The 19793-nt window shown below is 35.4% G+C and overlaps 1 protein-coding gene across 7 annotated transcripts in view; it reads right to left on the reverse strand.

The window, feature by feature from the left end:
* DMXL1 (Dmx like 1) overlaps positions 1–19793 on the reverse strand; it is a 125010-nt gene that overhangs the window by 83491 nt on the left and 21726 nt on the right. For all 7 annotated transcript variants that reach the window (XM_070465133.1, XM_070465132.1, XM_070465131.1 and 4 more), the window contains exons 5-11: positions 19327–19459; positions 11986–12052; positions 10525–10703; positions 6046–6235; positions 4713–4878; positions 1637–1849; positions 100–353 (exon numbers count right to left, since the gene is read on the reverse strand). In XM_070465133.1, coding sequence (XP_070321234.1) covers positions 100–353; positions 1637–1849; positions 4713–4878; positions 6046–6235; positions 10525–10703; positions 11986–12052; positions 19327–19459 — 1202 coding nt within the window. The remainder of the gene's footprint in view (positions 1–99; positions 354–1636; positions 1850–4712; positions 4879–6045; positions 6236–10524; positions 10704–11985; positions 12053–19326; positions 19460–19793) is intronic.

The raw sequence follows: 19793 nt of genomic DNA on the forward strand, positions 1-19793 counted from the left end.
ACATGAGCATTAGAAGGCATGAAACTATATAAAGAGGTTTTACAAAACAGTACCCACATTTAACAAAAAGCAGCTCTCCAGAGATCATAAAAATAATACCTGTACTTGACGAAACATACCAGGCTGGTATTCGTCCAGCCAATCCACATGCCAAACCAGCAAAGAACCATCCATGGGATGAATACTGAATAGCATGTCTGCATTTTTACTCCATTCAGACAGAAGTACTTCAATCTGATGATCAATGGCAGATGATGGCAATGGTGCAAAACTTGAATTTGGTACCAATTTATCACCACCCAATTCCTTCTTTTCATGATTTATTTTCAGATCATCAACACTGTCATCGATCTCTATAAGCAAAAGAGTTCATGAACCATATAAATACAATCAAGCTACTACTCTAAATTAAGAAATGCATTCTTAATCTACCTTTACAAATGCATTCAAAATGAAAAACATAAGTTTTCATATAAATAGGAAATGGGGTTCCCTTTAAAACTAATTTTACTCCAGGAATATAAGGCCACTGGACTTAACTCAGTAATCAGAAGGCCCAAAGGGCTGAGTCACTGGATTATCAGTAGAAGGACTAATACTGACTAGAAAATAGGTAAAGGGGGCACAAAGAGTCAGACACAACTGAGCGATTAACACTTACTTACTTAAAGGGAGCATAAACTTGTAAAACATTACTGGGGGGGGGTGCAATTTGGCAAAAGTTATTGAAATTTAAAAATGCTTACACAATATGCTAATTCCCTATCTAGGGATCCACCTTATAGAAAAATTCACACAAAGATGAAGAGACGCGTGATTGTACCATTATCAGAATATATAGTGAGAAACAACTGAAATCAATTAAAATGTCTATCAACAAAGAAAATGCTTAAGTTTTCTTTTGAGTCTCCTGACTCAGGAAATGTGAAAAATAATGAGCAAGAAAAGTGCTGAATACTGAATTTAAGCAAGCAACAGAACACTATGTTCATTTAAAAATGAAATCCCATAGTACAATTAAAAAGAAATTACCTTTATACATACTTGCATGAGCATAGAAAAAAATAAAATCTGGAAGAATGCTCATCAAATTTAACAATATGGAAACTTTGTACATGATGGTACTGTTTAATTTTTTTTAAAGGGAACATGTAAATTTGTAATTTAAAAAACACTTTTGATTTCTCTCTCTCTACTGGACTGAGGCTGAACAAATAGAAGCTGAATGTAGAGCTTAAGCCCTAAGTGCACTGTTTCTCAAACTTTAATATACATACAACTCATTTGGGAATTTCACTAAATTGCAGATTCTTGTTTAGCAGCCCGAGGTGGAGCATGAGATTGTGCATTCCTAACAATGCCGATGCTACTAGTCTGCAGATAGTCCTCTGAGCAGCAAGACCCTAGTGGCCCACAGAAGCGTAAGTATGGAGAATTCTAAATCCCTACATCATCATCAGGAAGTAAGACACTGGAACAAAAACATCTATACTGGATTATTATATGAGCTAGTCAAATGTGCATTATGCCACTGAAATCTGAAGGTTATTTCTAACAGTAGCTGGTGCTACCCTATATAAAAATCTTCATTATTTTAAACAAAACGTCATAGTTTTTACCCTTCTTAAAGCTTTACCTTCATCAGATTTTACATCTGCCTGATTAGAATCTTCTACACTGGTCTCAGAAGATGGTTGCTCAAAACTTTTTCTAAGTTGTTGCAAAAAGACTTCCATGGACAAAGAAAAATGCAACTCTTTATTGTTTAGCCAGTGTACGACAAAAGGTCCACTCTTCTCTTCATTTTCACTTAGACTCAGAGAGGTAATAGAAGGAAGAAGTGGAATGTCTACAAAGAACAACAAGAAAAAATCAAAATTATAATTTCTATCATGCTAGCACATAAAACACATTTTATTTAATCTCTAAGACTCACAATATAATGGTTGCCACAATTATTACTAATGAAAAAACACACTTAAATGGTGTATTTAATATACTTATTGTAAAGGACAGAAAAGTATACATTCTAAGTCACATACCATAACTTACTTATATACACACACATATGTATTTTTATACAATTATAAAATGTTCTCATAAAGAAACATGTCTATAATTTGTAAACATGTTAATAGTGTTCTTAATTTATACAGAAACTTGTTAGAAACATATTCTAACCTGATCTACCATTAAAAATGTCATCAAGTTGTCAAAGGAAACAGTGATATGTTTACCTCAATAGCAACAACTTTCTTTAAGAGACTGACATATTAACTTTTTTCATAACTTACCTATCTAATCCTAAAATAGATACTGCGATATATACTGTTTATTTATTAGCATCAAGATTGAAATCAGATCGTATGAAACTAAGGTTCCCTTCTTATGTTCAAGAAAATCATTCAAGACAAGCCAACTCAGCTAAAAAACAAAGCAAAATCTGGTCCCTTGGTATTACTTTTGAAATCATTGCTAAGTGAAGTACATTGAAGTACAAATTCAGAGTAAATTGTAAAAAATGACAATTCTTACTTAATAGAGGTAAAGAAAGATTTGTCTATTATTAAAGTCCAAATCTAAATCATGCTGGTGTCTGCTGAACAATACAGGCTGGAATAGATTCAGGGAAGGTTAATAATTTTCTCCAGAACAAATCTGCTGATTTTTAAAAATAGGAAATAATTTGAATTATTTGTTCAAACACTGTCTATTGCTGGACACCAACAGAAACAGTATTAAAGGGGATAAAGGAAAGGATAAATGAATCTTTCCCCACCCCATCTATTGGAAGTGTTTCTAAGAGTTGATGGATATTATCTAATTCAAGAGCTCTGTTTATAACTATATGTTCATTAGTATAATTGTTTAATTAGTATTTATCTATCTCCTATCTGGTTATAAGCTTCATATGAGCAAAGATCAATAATGCTTTGATCATTACTCGATCTCCAGTTCCTATACGGCACCACACACAATAAAAGCCTTGAGGGACTGTACTGCCAATCCCATTGCTGCCAGGTGGACACACAACACTGTCAGGAGAAATAATCATGGAGAGGGTATAAGAGATAGAACTAAGAGAACATACTATTATGAACTTCTTTCCTGTATCTATTTCTACTGAGGAACAAATAAGTGAAGCCAAATCTGAATTGGGCCTTGCAGAAAGGTCATTCTGACAGACCCAATTTAAGGAAAGAAATTCTCCACAGAATCTAATATAGTTCCTAAAGTTATTATTTTTATTTGATTTGCCCTAAATGTATGAACTTTTCTTGGGGACCTACAATCTGAAGAAAGGTTTGAGTTTTCCTTATTGTAAGGTAGTTAAGAAGATGCTACATTGTAACTTAGGATTTCTTTTTCCATAATACCTCAGCCTTTTCTATTAAAGTGAGAATTCAAGCTTTCTTTATTCTCAAATACTGTCCTTTACTCACAAAGACTTTCAAAATTATTCCACTGACCTCAGAGCTTCCTCTGGATACTATAAGCACTGACAATATATCTTTTTTGATAAGGTAATAATATAATTTTCAATAAAAATCATTCAATATTCTCGCATTTACATTTTCTCGACTCATCGATTCTTTTAGTGCTGGGACTGTTATTAACCAAATAAAACTGAAAAAAAAAATAGGCAAATACACTTTATTCCTACCACAGGTATCTCCGCACTTTTAACTTATCAAAGTACTTCTCACTTTGATTCAAGTAACTAATGGACTGTATTCATTCTATGTTTCTTGAAGAATGTAATACTGCAAATACAGTGTGTTATATGGATATAGGTTGTGCTTAATTTATGTTTAAGAATATCTCCAGACTTCCCTGGTGGTCCAGGGGCTAAGACTCTGCCCTTTCAATACAGAGGGCCTGGATTCAATCCCTGGTCAGGGAACTAGATCCCGCATGCCAACTAAGCGTTTTCATGCTGCAATGAAGATCTGGTGCAGCAAAACAAACAAACAAAAGAATATCTCAAAATACACAAAGATTAATTAGACTGGTTACCTTCTGAGGAGGAAGACTAGGGTGGAATAGATGTGAAGGGAGGTTAACTTTGTATTTCCTGTATAGATGGTATTTATTATGTGCAAATATTATTTTTAACTTTTTCCCAGCAATATTTTAAGGTTCTATCTCAAATGCCCAACTGTGACCACCTGGTTTTTAAACTAACATAAAATATTTACTATAATGATAAGCACTTCAGTCTTCAAATTCATGCATAAATCCAGGTATTCTAGATCTTTCAATCTATCTCAAAGTACATATCTGACCACAAAACAAGGTATCTTAATTCTTCCATTTACAACTTCCACAATATTTCCACCCTACTTCTGAAATAGCTCCAAAAGCTTAACTACAAAACAGACTGGTTTCATATGAGCAACTATACAGTAATTATAATTCTGAGGTGTTAACTTCTTTGTTAAGTATTAGTTCAAATCTCAACTTTTGAATAAACTAATACAGAACATCTCAATGACTTATCACGATCTAAAATTACAGACCAAATCACAGCCTTAAGAAGCAAGCAAGTAAACAAAAACTTTTTCTATCATCAGTGAACTGGCTATAATGAAAAGTTAGCTAAGAAAATCACCTACAATTTTTTACTTACTCAATAAGTATAGTATAACTTATTGGTCATAAAAATCAATCTACTTAATCTGAAAAACATGATCTGAACAGCACTTTATCACCTGTGGCTGGGTTGATGCTGGCTGCAATATGAAAGTGGCATAGTGCATTGGCGTGCAGTGGCGTGTTCCTGTGAACGTGGTGAGGGTCTTGTTGATGCGGCAGGTATCCAGTATGTGCTACAAGCGCAAGCGATCTCCGGCCTCTACGAAAAAATTTCAGATTTACCTATAAGAATAAAAACAATGTGAAACAATGCAAAACAAAGTAAAACTAACATCTGTTTTGTTATAAGCATATAGGTTATATAATGATTGTCAGACGCTCCTATTTCGGGTAAGCCTATATGTACAAGTACCTTACAGTGTTTTTGTACAACAAACGTGAAACCTGAAATAAGCTTTTAACTTTTAACTGCCCAACTCTTCTTTAAACCATCACACAATATGTTACATTATGATTTAATATTTTCTTAATTTAAAAAAAGTTTGCCATGCATCTGTGGAAAATGGCAGTTCTCTTTGTATCCACAGGTAACTCCCTATGACCACAAAGCACTGAATAATATTACCACCATTCATTAGGATGATATTTCATAGTTTACAAATCACTTTCACTGCGATCACCTCATTTGATCCATAAGACAGACAAAGCAAATACTGTTGTTCTCATATTTCATATGACACAATACTTTATACAGAACACAACATCACCTGAAAGTGATTTCTAGTCAAGGACTTCTTTCAACTATTATATATAACCATTGGTTGAGTCTCTATACAATACATACTTAATTATATTCTATGCCACTAGCAATATGATCTAAATTTGAGAAACAGTATTTCCATAAACATATAAAACATTCAAAGATAAATCAATTTTAGGTCACTTTCTTATTTTCAAGAATCCATGTTACTAGTCTATGTTTAATCAGCCCCAACATCAAAAACTGACTTTAGTTTTGGCATACAATAGTAATTCAAGTTCTTGGAGGTTTGAACGATAATAAACATAGAACACAATCTGATAAACTAATCATTCCTGTAATCATGACAGGACAAACACCCCAAGTCCTAAAGAAAGAAAAATAATAAATTATTTGTACAGTCAAATTTTTGCATTCTCAGATCTTAATTTACTTTATGTTATATCAGGTAAGTTAAGTATGATCATCCTTTTGATATCATCAGTTAACCTAAGGTTAACTTTGTAATTATAGGCAGTTTCACGCTAGACAAAAAAAAAAATACTGAAAATTTTCCGAGAACTGATTTCCTAAGACATATATTTTTTCATAGCTATCTGTGACTTTGAATATTAAGATGAATGTTACAAAAAGGCCTTGTACAAAAGATATTAAAACATACAGGAAAAACATCTAACAAAAACACTTACATCTGAAGCATTTTGAACTCGTTCTTTACTGGAAACGTTTCTCTTGATGTTATTTGTTAAATTAATTGGTTCAGTCCAATGGTTGCAGTCACCTCCGTAGAGCAAACAATCATTTGGTAAAAATGTCTCTACCCAAAGACGACATATGTTATCTTTGCAGCAAGTCAACAGTACATTACATACAGAAGCCCTAAGGAATAAAAGGATTTTAGAAGCAAAAATATAAATTTCCCACAGTATCATATTCCACAATGTTTCTATAATTATTTTTTTTTCTTTTTTTTTTCTTTTTTTTTTCCTATAATTATTTAAATGTAGACAACTAAGGTATCAATGAAAAAAATGTCAATGTACATTTATGCAACATAGGCAAAACCATTAAAACTGAGTAGGGTATTTGATTTCATCACTGCAAACACTTGCTAATCCATTTCTTTTCTGCCTAGAACTCAGTAGTTCCTGTTTCAGTAATCCAAGATTCTTACATCTAAAGAACAAAAACTGAGATCATATCATACTCCCTCAGTTAATAACAAGGAAAAAACCTGGCATCTTCTATTCAGATTTTCTGATTTATTCAGTGGATATTTATTTAAATTATTTCACAATGCTTCATTTTTACTTCCTGTAAAGGTATATGGATACTTGTCACTAACAAGCTATAGTAACTAGTACACTTACTGTGTCTTTGCCTAACATATGCCCAAAGCAGTCAAGTGCAAGAACAGAAAAATTCGTTAAGTATTAGCCATCTCCTTCCTCAGTCATTTTTGACTTTCAGTGAATTACTGTCTTGCCACCCCACAAAATAATAACAAAACAATTACATATATGTTAACAAATTCCATACGCATCGAGAGCTCAAAAGCTGGAATTCTATTAATGAAAACTACCTTTCTATTGACTGACAGTCTTTGTTAACTCAGCAAATTTTTCTTTTAAAGTTACAATATCCTGTAAAAGACACTTATTCAAACATATCTAACTGATTAAAAAAAGAAAAACCAGTAGAAGGTTTCTATCAAGTAACTTGGTAAGTTAAAGAAAAAGAAATTACATTAAAATATCCTATAGTAGTCACTTTTTAAAACATATCTATCCGATTTTATAAAAGAACAAAAGCACAGGGGAAGAGCCGGGAGAACAGCACGTTCTGTCTTGGCAGCTCTGGCCTTCAGATTCCTCCCCTGTCCTACACCCCCCTCCCTGCCCCTCCCCTTCTACCTCTACTCCCCTACTTCTTTCCCGTTTCCATCCACTCTCTGGGCTTCCCAGCCTCTGCCTGCTCCTACAATTCTCTGCTTCTTAGCCTCTCCAAACCACCCTCCCTTTCCACCTCTCCTACCTCTCATTGGTACCCTCCTCCTAGGGCCTCTTCTTATCTTTCCAAACTCTCTGTTTCTCCTTCCTTTTCTCACCATTGTGCCTCTCCCTCCTCTTTTTCCTTCAATTTTCTTCCCCTTTTTTCTCTGTCTCCCTCTGACCTTTTCCTGCTCTCCTTCTATTTCTCTCTAGTACATTTACATACACACAGACAGTGGCAGTAATATAAAATGTAACAGAAACAGAAGAAAATACAAAAAGGCAATATGGAAAGTGCAAGGTTCATAGTGACCCATCAGTAAATGGCAGAATGGGAGGCTTACAAAGAAAGAGCAGAAGATAGGAGACTAAAGAGTTGAACAGACAGCAATCAAGAGAGGCATACGAACTCAGACAAGACCAACAAAGCAAGCTAGAAAGGTGCACAACTCAGAAGCATGGACACGGATTCGACCACAGATGATGCTCTTCAGAACACCAAACCTTTACAAATAGTGTAAACAGCTGGCTGGTAATATAAGCATGGCATAGAAGAAATATCCTGATGTATCTGAGGCATTGCTCAGGCCATATCTCCCTTTCTCACTTCTTCATCAAGGTATCTTATTCTCTCTTCAATAAGCACATGATATTCAGGTACACCTCCCCCTCCACCCAAAAATTATATATACAGAGGAATGATCTTATACAGGGCAACGGTATGGTGGGTAAGTGTCTGCAACAGTGGTCCTAGCTTGAGGCAACAAGAGGCTAAGATGGTTCTAAAGCTTGTTATGTAAAACCAACTTCTGAAGGTTTTGTGGGAAAAATAACCAAATCTCCCAATCTGTCCTACATTCATCATTTTTAATTAACAGGGAAGTGCTTGTATATGCTCATTACAAGCACGTCCCCATTTTTCCTCCCAAGCTAGCAGACACTTTGTGTGAAGAATCATCATTTGGTTGAACATCTTAATTTTAAGATGCCGGATCAGAAAGGACAATGGTCTTTGATGGCATCTCTTTCACTCTGATGAGAAAGGGTCAGCCTTCCTACTATAAATCTTCAGGCAGCTGGTGAAAGAAACATGAAAACTAAAAGAACTAAAGGAGATTAGTTTGTTTTTTAATAGATCTGAAAGTGAAATTCTGGAAACCTTGCCAAGAAACCACAACTAACAGAAAAGTCTCGTTCTACACCACAGTTCCTTATGCTGTAGAATTTAGTTGATAAAAGAGATAAAATAAGTAGGGGGGGAAATTAATATGTTTTTTGCTGTCAAGTATTCTTAACGCCCCAGTTTAAGGTACCTGCCTCTGCCTCCACCATGATCACTTTTGCCAACAGTGAGTAAACTGTGTCAGAAGCAGATGTGACTGTCCTCTCTCAAAATATACAATATTTCATAATTCTTAGTATTCTGGTGCTCTTATTAGCTGCATGTGAAAATACCTGGAATATCGTAAGAACTCAACCTTCAGAATACTGCAAACTTCTGATAGCTCTAAAGGGTTAACGGTTTGTGAAGACAGCTCTTTTTACTTTACGTATGTCATAGCTCGGGGCTTCCCCACTGGCTCAGTGGTAAAGAATACATCTGCAGTGTAGGAGACACGGGTTCAATCCCGGGGTTGGAAAGATGTCCTGGAGAAAGAAATGGCAACCCATTCCAGTATTCTTGCCTGGAAAATCCTATAGATAGAGGAGCCTAGTGGGCTACAGTCCCTGGAGTCGCAAAGAGTCAGACACAACTGAGCACACACACATCATGGCTCATTCTATTCTAGACACATATTTATACGTGTGGGCAATGGTCTCAGAAGTACTAAAGTAATAGTTCTCAAAGTAAAGGTGGACTGAGGGTGCTTCTGCTAACAATATAGATTGTCCACACCACTCTCCTTTAGCTCAAAACAGTGAAACACACTTCTAACAGAAGAACCATGCATGTACCGAGAGTGTCCTACTCTCATGCTCTGTTAGACTGGAGGAGAGAGGTAAGAAGAATGGTAACTATCACACTAAAAAACTGTTCAAAAGATCTAGGTATAACAATGATGTATGTATGCTGTCATACATACATTATATGTGGATCTGTGTCCAAATCTACAGAATGTACAACACCAAGAGTGAATCACAATGTAAATTATGGACTTTAGGTGACAATAATGTGTTGATGTAAGCATCAACTGTAACAAATGAACCACTCTGGTGGAGGATATTGATAAAGCAGGTGGTTGTGCATGTGTGGAAAAAAGGCTTATATGGAAAATCTCTGTACCCTCCCCTCAACTTTGCTATAAAGCTTAAACTTCTCTAAAAAGAATGTTTAATATAAAATAATTTTTTTTAAAAGTCTAGGTTTACTCTGCTGGCTCAGAAGAGCAAAACTAAAGTTAACAAATGATCTAAGTATGATATAATGGATCAGCTTAAGACATTCTCAGATGACAAAAAGATAAGGGGAAAACTGTATTGATCCATAGTGTGGCCAAATTGAAGATGGCCATGTGGAACGAAAAGGGATTTCTACCTATAATTAAGTAATACAATACCTCTGTAACTTACTAAGTATATGCAAAATTCAACAGGATATCAAGTCTGGCAAAGACTATAGGAAACAAATGAAGTACTAACAGGTTTGTTTGTGCATGCATGTGTAGGTTAAATTAATACCTAGTTTAGGACATCATAATCTATTAGTCCATGTACTTTTCCTCAAAGATGCTGCAGGCAGTTAAAGAAATATTTGAGATCTCATGGTATACACTCTCAATAAAGCTTGTTTTGTTTTTAGTTACAAAAAAAAAAAAAAAACACAGTGGATACACGTAGAAAGGGACAAGATAAAGACAGTGAAATGTGAAAAAGTTGATGCAAACAGAAATTTGGAGAATGATTAAAAGATGAAAGAAATGAAAGAAAAAGATGCACAACTCTGGCACTTTAAGATATTTGATCTAAAGGTAAATTATCCTTTCACATGGCTCTCCTCTTAAGTATCATATATAGTTAACTCACAGCCATAGTCTTGCAGTCCAGGAGCTATCTAGTACTACTTGAATCTTCATGGGCAAAAACCCTATAGCAATGGATTCTCAAAATGAGAAAAGTTGTCAAAGTCACAAAGATGACGTTCTCTTAATACATGGGAAAAATGACTAATCCACTGACCTAGGCATATATTTGCTTGTTTTACGCCAGGAAAATCCATTTACAGCTCGAGGATGGGCCAGATATACAAAAGAAAAGTCAGTTTCTCCTTCAGATTGTTTTTCTGAATTTTTATCTGGAGAGGTAACAGATGTCCGCCAGTTTTCTACATTATACCATACCTTTAAAAGACAGTCATCCTAAGAGGGTGGAAAAACAGAAACAGAAAAACATCCAGATCAGAATTAAAGGTTAAATCAAATACCAAAGGTAAGATTTTTCTTCCCAAATAAAGGAACCTAGGGATATGAGGAGGGGTTGGGCATGGAAAAATTAAGAAAATCTCTGATTCTGATACTTTTCTAACCAGCATTCCTTAACTGTTCTTTGAGAATTACGGTATGTGAATGTGTGTATTTTGCAAAGGTTGGTTCAAGGAAAATGCTAGCTACCATTTGATATGGAAAATAGAGTCATTCAGGAAAGACCTAAAGATGAAGGGTTCATTTTCTCACTTAGCCAAATATTAAATAAGAAAGCATTACCATTAGTAGACTTCAAAATACTGCTAATTTTATAAAACATTTTTTATAGATTGTCATATGAATGTTCAAACAAAAAGATAATAACTAGTTAGCAACTACCACTATATAAAATATTCTAAGCACAATCAAAATTGCATCTCCTAATCTGGGAAGGAAAGCAAGAATGAGACATTAGCATGTACCAGGCTCTGCTCTTAAGCTACTAATTACATTCCTGACACTGACTGAAGTCAATCAGACTAAACAGTTCTAGTTTCCTCCTAAAACAATTTTAGGAGAAAATACCTCACTAGGAATTTAAGACATATCTCGTATTCTTAGTCTGCAGAGTTGAGTCATGGGAACAGTAACTTCAGACTATTAGTTTTATGTAAAGTGCTCTGTGAACCAATGATTTAAAATAATTAAAATTTAAGGGAATTCACTGTTCTGAAATCAACAGGTAATAACAAAGAAAAGTTACAAATGTCCTTCTAGAAAGTCTGTAAATTCTTTGACTATAAATACAGTCTAATACAGCTGTCAGCTAGAAGATAACATAAATAACAGTTATAGTTTATTACTGACAGTATACTATATCCAAGATACTGTGCCACTTTATATACACTGTCTATAAACTAACCCGATGATCCATGACCTATGAAGTAGGTATTATCATCCTTAGTCTATACATGAGAAAACCAAGGATCAAAGTAATTAACTACTTGCTAAAGATCAAAAAGTTGATAAATGGCAAACATACCCAGATCTACCTTTGACCTAAGCTGTTTCAATTATATCATATTGCCCTTTGACATAATACTATTTAGCCAATTTTGGCTTTTTAACATATTTAACAGAAAATGTTTGCAACATAAATAATGAAGCAAGTTAATTTTTTTTGATATTTCAAAATACACCATAAACACAACTTGATAATAGTATTTTCACAAATTACCTTCCCAGCAGTGGCAAAAAATTCTCCATCTGGTGAAAATTTCATTAAATGAACTTGGGAAGCAGTTCTGTAAATTAAATAGACAAGGCATAATTTTCAAGGAAAATTAAACGAGAGAACGCAACATTACTTCTCTAAACTATATTCAGTAATCTGCTTTAAATACAAAATATGATAACATAAGTTTGACACTTACTTTTAAGTATATCTCATAAATTAGAAATAGAAAACAATATTAAATATAAAAATTTTCAATGTAAAAATATCTATGCATAAGAATCATATAAGGTATGACTTGTCATTCTTTAAAGCTTAAGACAGAAGAAGTGCTCGGGCCTGGTGCACTGGGAAGACCCAGAGGGATCAGGCGGAGAGGGAGGTGGGAGGGGGGATCGGGATGGGGAACACATGTAAATCCATGGCTGATTCATGTCAATGTATGACAAAGCCCACTACAATATTGTAAAGTAATTGGCCTCCAACTAATTAAAAAAAAAAAAAGACAGAAGAGTCATAGGTCTCATTCCTTTAGAATATGAGAAAGAAGAGTTTCATTTTTTAACCTGGAAATCTAATTTTTGGAGCTATGGATACTTACATTCCAACATACATTTACAAGAACAATAAATCAGTATTTTATAATGAATTCTGCCTTAAGGCAGCATTTGCACAGTTGAAGATTATGTGTGTGTTAATGAGAGACTTCCAACCACTATGGATTCGGCCTTCCAATTTCATCAACATACTTGGTGCATATTTGTCTTTCCTTCCTCAAGGAGTTTCAGCTCATTTCCCTCATCACCTTTCCTTCTGCCTTTCAGGAAATACTGATCTCAAGATATTTCTCACTAACATTACTTTCCTTTTTTTTACCCAAGTTCATGCTTAGATAGAGTCACACTAAACTTGTTTGTAAAGCAAGCCAAAGAGGAATTCCGTCATAGTTCAATTTCAAATAAAAAAAACTTCTTCACTCTGACTTTATTATAAATACCAAACAGAAAATAATGATATAAATGGCTGAAAAGAAGAAAATAAAATCATCTATAGCTTCACCAAAACCACAACAACCATTTCCATGCAAAATCACTAGTAACATGTTAATACGCTGACTTCCAGATCTCTTTCCACTCTACCTCTCCGTCTACTTTCTGTGGGAGGTTGTGGGGAAGAAGATGGAAACTTTTTACAATTTGCTCTGTAATATTTATTTTAAAATATGTCATGAACATTAAGTTCTGATACTTTGAAACTCCAATACTTGGCCACCTGATGCGAAGAGCTGACTCATATGAAAAGACCCTGATGCTGGGAAAGATTGAGGGCAGGAGGAGAAGGGGATGACAGAGGATGAGATGGTTGGATGGTATCACTGACTCAATGGGCATGGGTTTGGGTGGACTCCAGGAGTTGGTGATGGACAGGGAGGCCTGGCGTGCTGTGGTTCATGGGGTCGCAAAGAGTCAGACATGCCTGAGTGATTGAACTGAACTGAATATTAAGTGGTACAGTGAACAGTTTTGAACACACATTTTTATGTATCTGGTTAATCTTAAAGATATCTTTAAAACAAATAATTAAAAGTGCTTGGTCTTACACTGCTATATTTAAAGCAGTTAACCAACAAGAACCTACTATATGGCACATGGAACTCTGCTCAATGTTGTATGGCAGCCTGGATGGGAGCGGAGTTAGGGGGAGAATGGATACATGTATTTGTATGGCTGAGTCCCTTCACTGTTCACCTGAAACTATCATGACATGGTTTGTTAATCAGCTATACCCCAATACAAAAAAAAAGTTAAAAAAAAATTCCTGGTCTTCATGATTGTGACTGTGTTGCCCCAAAAGTTTTTTCTTAAAGCAATATCTAAAGCAATACTCTTAAATGGGAATCAGATTTCACGCTCTGCTCAAAACCCTCAACAGCTTCCAAACTCACTCAAAATTAAAATGCAAAAGCCTCACAATAACCTATAAGCTGCCTTCTGACTCTTGATCATTTCTCCATCACTCCTCACTATGTTCACTTTCCTCCAGCCACAAGGTGACATGCAGTTTTACCTCAGGGTCTTGCACTAGTTTCCTCCTCCAAAAGATATGCACACATAACTTACTTCCTTCATATCTATACTCAACGTCAGCTCTACTCCTCTTCTCCCATCCTACTTATTCTCTATCGTACCTATTAGTCTTCATCTAACAGGTATAAGTAGATTTTTTAAATGTACCACAAATGAACTATAATCAAGCTCAACTTTTAAATGTATTCCAGTTAGTGTAAATTTCAGTTGTTCAGTTCAGTTCAGTTGCTCAGTCATGTCCGACTCTTCGCAACCCCATGAACTGCAGCACTCCAGGCCTCCCTGTCCATCATCAACTCCCGGAGTTTACCCAAACTCATGTCCATTGAGTCGGTGATGCCATCCAACCATCTCATCCTCTGTCGTTCCCTTCTCCTTCTGCCCTAAGTCTTTCCCAGGGTCTTTTCAAAAAAGTCAGCTCTTCCCATGAGGTAGCCAAACTATTGGGGAGTTTCAGCTTCAACATCAGTCCTTCCAATGAACACTCAGGACTGATCTCCTTTAGGATGGACTGGTTGGACCTCCTTGCAGTCCAAGGGACTCTCAAGAGTCTTCTCCAACACCACAGTTCAAAAGCATCAATTCTTCAGTGCTCATCTTTCTTTATAGTCCAACTCTCACATCCATATATGACTACGGGAAAAACCACAGCATCGACTAGACAGACCTTTGTTGACAAAGTAATGTCTCTGCTTTAAATATGCTATCTAGGTTGGTCATAACTTTCCTTCCAAGGAGGAAGCATCTTTTAATTTCATGGCTGCAGTCACCATCTGCAGTGATTTAGGAGCCCCCAAAAATAAAGTTAGCCACTGTTTCCCCATCTATTTGCCATGAAGTAATGGGACCAAATGCCATGATCTTAGTGTTCTGAATGTTGAGCTTTAAGCCAGCTTTTTCATTCTCCTCTTTCAACTTCATCAAGAGCCTCTTTAGTTCTTCTTCACTTTCTGCCATAAGGGTGGTGTCATCTGCGTATCAGGTTATTGATATTTCTCCCAGCAATCTTGATTCCAGCTTGTACTTCTTCCACCCCAGCATTTCTCATGATGTACTCTGCATATAAGTTAAATAAGCAGGGTGACAAAATACAATCTTGACAAACTCCTTTTCCTATTTGGAACCAGTCTGTAGTTCCACGTCCAGATCTAACTGTTGCTTCCTGACCTGCATACATACTGGTTTCTCAAGAGGCAGGTCAGGTGGTTTGGTATGCCGATCTCTTTCAGAATGTTCCAGTTTACTGTGATCCACACAGTCAAAGGCTTTGGCATAGTCAATAAAGAGGAAGTAGATGTTTTTCTGGAACTCACTTGCCTTTTCAATGATACACTGGACGTTGGCAATTTGATCTCTGGTTCCTCTGCTGTTTCTAAAACCAACTTGAACATCTGGAAGTTCACAGTTCACATATTGCTGAAGCCTGGCTTGGAGAACTTTAAGCATTACTGTACTAGCATATGAGATGAGTGCAATTGTGTGGAAGTTTGAGCATTCTTTGGCATTGCCTTTCTTTGGAACTGGAATGAAAACTGACCTTTTCCAGGCTTGTGGCCACTGCTGAGTTTTCCAGATTTTCTGGCATATTGAGTGCAGCACTTTCACAGCATCATCCTTTAGTGTCTGAAATAGCTCAACTGGAATTCCATCACCTCTACTAGCTTTGTTCATAGTGATGCTTCCTAAGGCCCACTTGACTTTACATTCCAGGATGTCTGACTCTAGGTGAGTGATCACACCATTGTGATTATCTGGGTGGTGAAGATCTTTTTTGTACAGTTCTTCTGTGTATTCTTGCCACCTTTTTTTAATATCTTCTGCTTCTGTTAGGTCCATACCATTTCTTTCCTTTATTGAGCCCATCTTTGCATGAAATGTTCCCTTGGTATCTCTAATTTTCTTGAAGAGATCTCTAGTCTTTCCCATTCTATTGATTTCCTCTATTTCTTTGCATTGATCATGAGGAAGGCTTTCTTATCTCTCCTTGCTATTCTTTGGAACTCTGCATTCAAATGGGTATATCTTTCCTTTTCTCCTTTGCCTTTTGCTTCTCTTCTTTTCACAGCTATTTGTAAGGCATCCTCAGACAGCCATTTTGCTTTTTTGCATTTCTTTTTCTTGGGGATGGTCTTGATCCATGTTTCCTGTACAATGTTACAAACCTCCATCCATAGTTCATCAGACACTCTATCAGATCTAGTTCCTTAAATCTATCAGATCTAGTTCCTTTCTCACTTCCACTGTATAACCATAAGGGATTTGATTTAGATCATACTTGAATGGTATAGTGGTTTCCCCCACTTTCTTCAATTTAAGTCTGAATTTGGCAATAAGGAGTTCATGATCCAAGCCACAGTCAGCTCCCGGTCTTGTTTTTCCTGACTGTATAGAGCTTCTCCATCTTTGGCTGCAAAGAAAATAATCAATCTGATGTCAGTGTTAGCCATCTGGAGATGTCCATGTGTAGAGTCTTCTCTTGTGTTTTTGGAAGAGGGTGTTTGCTATGACCAGTGTGTTCTCTTGGCAAAACTATTAGCCTTTGCCCCGCTTCATTCTGTATTCCAAGGCCAAATTTGCCTGTTACTCCAGGTGCTTCTTGACTTCCTACTTATGCATTCCTGTCCCCTATAATGAAAAGGACATCTTTTTTGGGTGTTAGTTCTAAAAGGTCTTGTTGGTCTTCATAGAACCATTCAACTTCAGCTTCTTCAGCATTACTGGTTGGGGCATGGACTTGGATTACTGTGATACTGAATGGTTTGCCTTGGAAACGAACAGAGATCATTCTGTCGTTTTTGAGATTGCATCCAAGTACTGCATTTCGGACTCTTTTGTTGACTATGATGGCTATTCCATTTCTTCTAAGGAACAGTCTTCAGTTGATCCTAGAATAAAACTTGCATAGTTTCCAGTCCAAGGCTTAATTGTTTACTTAAATAATAAACTACTTCAAATAAATGAGTATGTCTAGTCCAAGTTACTAGGACTCTGTATAACTCTGTTTTTTAACTTAAGATTCTCTCCCTCTTCCAAATGTATGAAATACATTTCAAATTCTCAGTTCAACCCAAGAAGCTCCTTACCAGATCTGCAGTGACTGCACTACAGCACTTCTTTGCTCTTCTCTCCCTGCAATCTTATAAGCAAAGCCATAGCTCTTTCTAAAGAATTATCTTTTTTGCGAAATCCTATTTCCTCTCTATATTTAAACCCTTTTTAATACCCATGATCTGACTATGGGGTGCAAAAAAAAACATAGAACTAGCTCCTTTGAAATCTCCTTTGTAAATTCTATATACAGGAAATGTGCCTTACTCTGACTTTGGTATCTGATAGGTGACTCAGTGGTGAAGAATCCCTCTGCCAACGCAGAAGATACTGGGTTGGGAAGATCCCCTGGAGAAGTAAATGACAACCCACTCCAATATTCTTGCCTTGGAAATACCATAGACAGAGGAGCCTAGTGGGCTACAGTTCATGGGGTCTCAAGAAGAGATGGACACAACTCAGCAACTAAACAAGTGCTTCACATAAAACTGACTCAGGAAGAATGCCCTTCCTTATATCCTGTCATACCGATTTACTGGTATATTGTCTATCTCCAACCATCCGTTCATGGCTATATTCTAAGCACTTTTACCACTGCCTGGAATATGATAAGCACTCAACAAATATTTGTTGGAATGAAAGAAATTTGGACTTGCTATCTAAAGAACATAAGAAAAATTAAGCCAAATGACTCATACTTCCATAAAGTATAATACTAATTTTATGCTCTTATTAACAGTATATATTAATTATAGAGTATCTTTTCTCTACTCACTCACTAGTAATAGATATTATTAATTCTTTTCTTTATGGATATTTTGCATTTCATGATTTTTGAATGAGGTCAGTCAACTCAATATGCTGCTCTTTATTTGCATATAATACTTAAAAAAAATTTCTCAAAACATTTTTCTCATTGTCCATTTTTGTTTACTTCTGAAATATCTACTACCTTCGAATTAATTTTTAAAACCTCCTTTTAAAAATGGCATTAACCCAAAATTGCATATATTTCCCATTAAGGTTTTGGTTTTTTTTCCTTACAGTCTTTTTGCTTCACAAAAGATTTTTATTGATACCCAAAACTATTAATTTTTTCCTTTTCTTTTTGTGTGGTGTCATACTTAGAAAAATTTCCACAACTCTAAAATAGCACTTTTCATCCAATAGTGATAGCACACAAATGACAATAGCTCAATACACAATTTTTTTTCAATAGTGACATTTAAAAAAAGTAAAAGAAACAGGTGAAATTAATTATATTTTACTTAATCCAATATATCAAAAGCATTATCATTTCAGTATGTAATCAACTAAAACTCAGTATGACTTTCACATTCTTTTAAAACTTTTGAAATCCAGTGTGTATTTTATACTTTTAGGACATCTCAGTTCAGTCTAGCCATATTTCAAGTGCTCAAGTGAGATGTGGCTAGTTGCTATCATACCAGACACGGCAGTATTAAAATATGAAAATTTACTGATATTTTCATCTAAATGTTTTTTGCTGTATACATACTGCTTTTTCTTCCTTTTAAATTTGTTTTTGTGCCAAGTATGAAAGAGATTCTAACTTTGCTTTCTCCTCCACAGAGCTAGTAAGTTGCCTTACTGATGTAAAATGCCACCTTACATACTAAATCTCTGTGTACTTGGGTCTAACCCTGGATCCTAATCTATCCATTCCTGTATCAACAACAAACGGCTTGATCTGTTGTAGCTTTATAATTAGTTTTACTATATTGTATGTCTTCATTCTTCTTTCAGAATTTTCCTTTTCTTGCCGTATGTGTCCTTTTAAAATTCTGGACTCCACTCACAAGTAGAAATTCCAATGAGATTTTGATAAGAGTGATATTCAACATATAGATTAATTTGGGAAAAATTTACTTCTTCACAACAGGAAAATTCAGTCAAAAGTATGAAAGGTATCTTTGTCTTCCTTTTGTATACTTTAGAATGCTCTTATGGGCCTTACACATTTCTGTTTCTTCCTATGTGTTTTATTCAACAACTTAAAAAAAAAAAAAGCATCAGCAGAGCATGGGAAATGGTGACTGTTCTATATATAAGAAAAGGTATGCCATGATTATAAAAAAATCAATACTTTTTATGTTAGTATGCTTTTATACAAACTAAAATTCATTTATAATATAATAAGACCATATGAAATAGGTTTATTGGTTTAACCCCCTAATTAACTGCTTACTTGCACTGCCAAATGCATCTCCAATCCCCAAAGTTAAGATCTGTTTTATCTGGATTTGCATCTTCAGCTGGCTTCTCCAAGTTAGCATTGGACCAGAGTTGCAAACAGCTGGAACCAGTTAAAAGACGATTACCTGAAAAAATATGTATCATGCACCAATAATCATTTAGGTTAATTAGTGACTTAAGTTACATGCTCAAGAGTTTCATATAATACTATAAAGAATACAACTTTTTAAAAAAGTCAAATAAAAAGAGATTTGGGTTATGAGGGAGTAAGGCTATATTTTAACTTTATTGAAGAAGCTTAGACAGAAAGGGGAACAGATCTTGTAATCTCTCCTTCAACAAACATTTAATGAGCATCATCTTTGTAAGAGGCACTGTGCTAGGCACTGGCAATACAATGACAAATGAGACACTGTCCTTTTTCCTGATGGGTTCACATTCCAGTAGAGAAATGTTATG

The sequence above is a fragment of the Odocoileus virginianus genome, chromosome 3 (assembly GCF_023699985.2).
Source record: "Odocoileus virginianus isolate 20LAN1187 ecotype Illinois chromosome 3, Ovbor_1.2, whole genome shotgun sequence".
In the NCBI taxonomy this organism is placed as follows: Eukaryota; Metazoa; Chordata; class Mammalia; order Artiodactyla; family Cervidae; genus Odocoileus; species Odocoileus virginianus.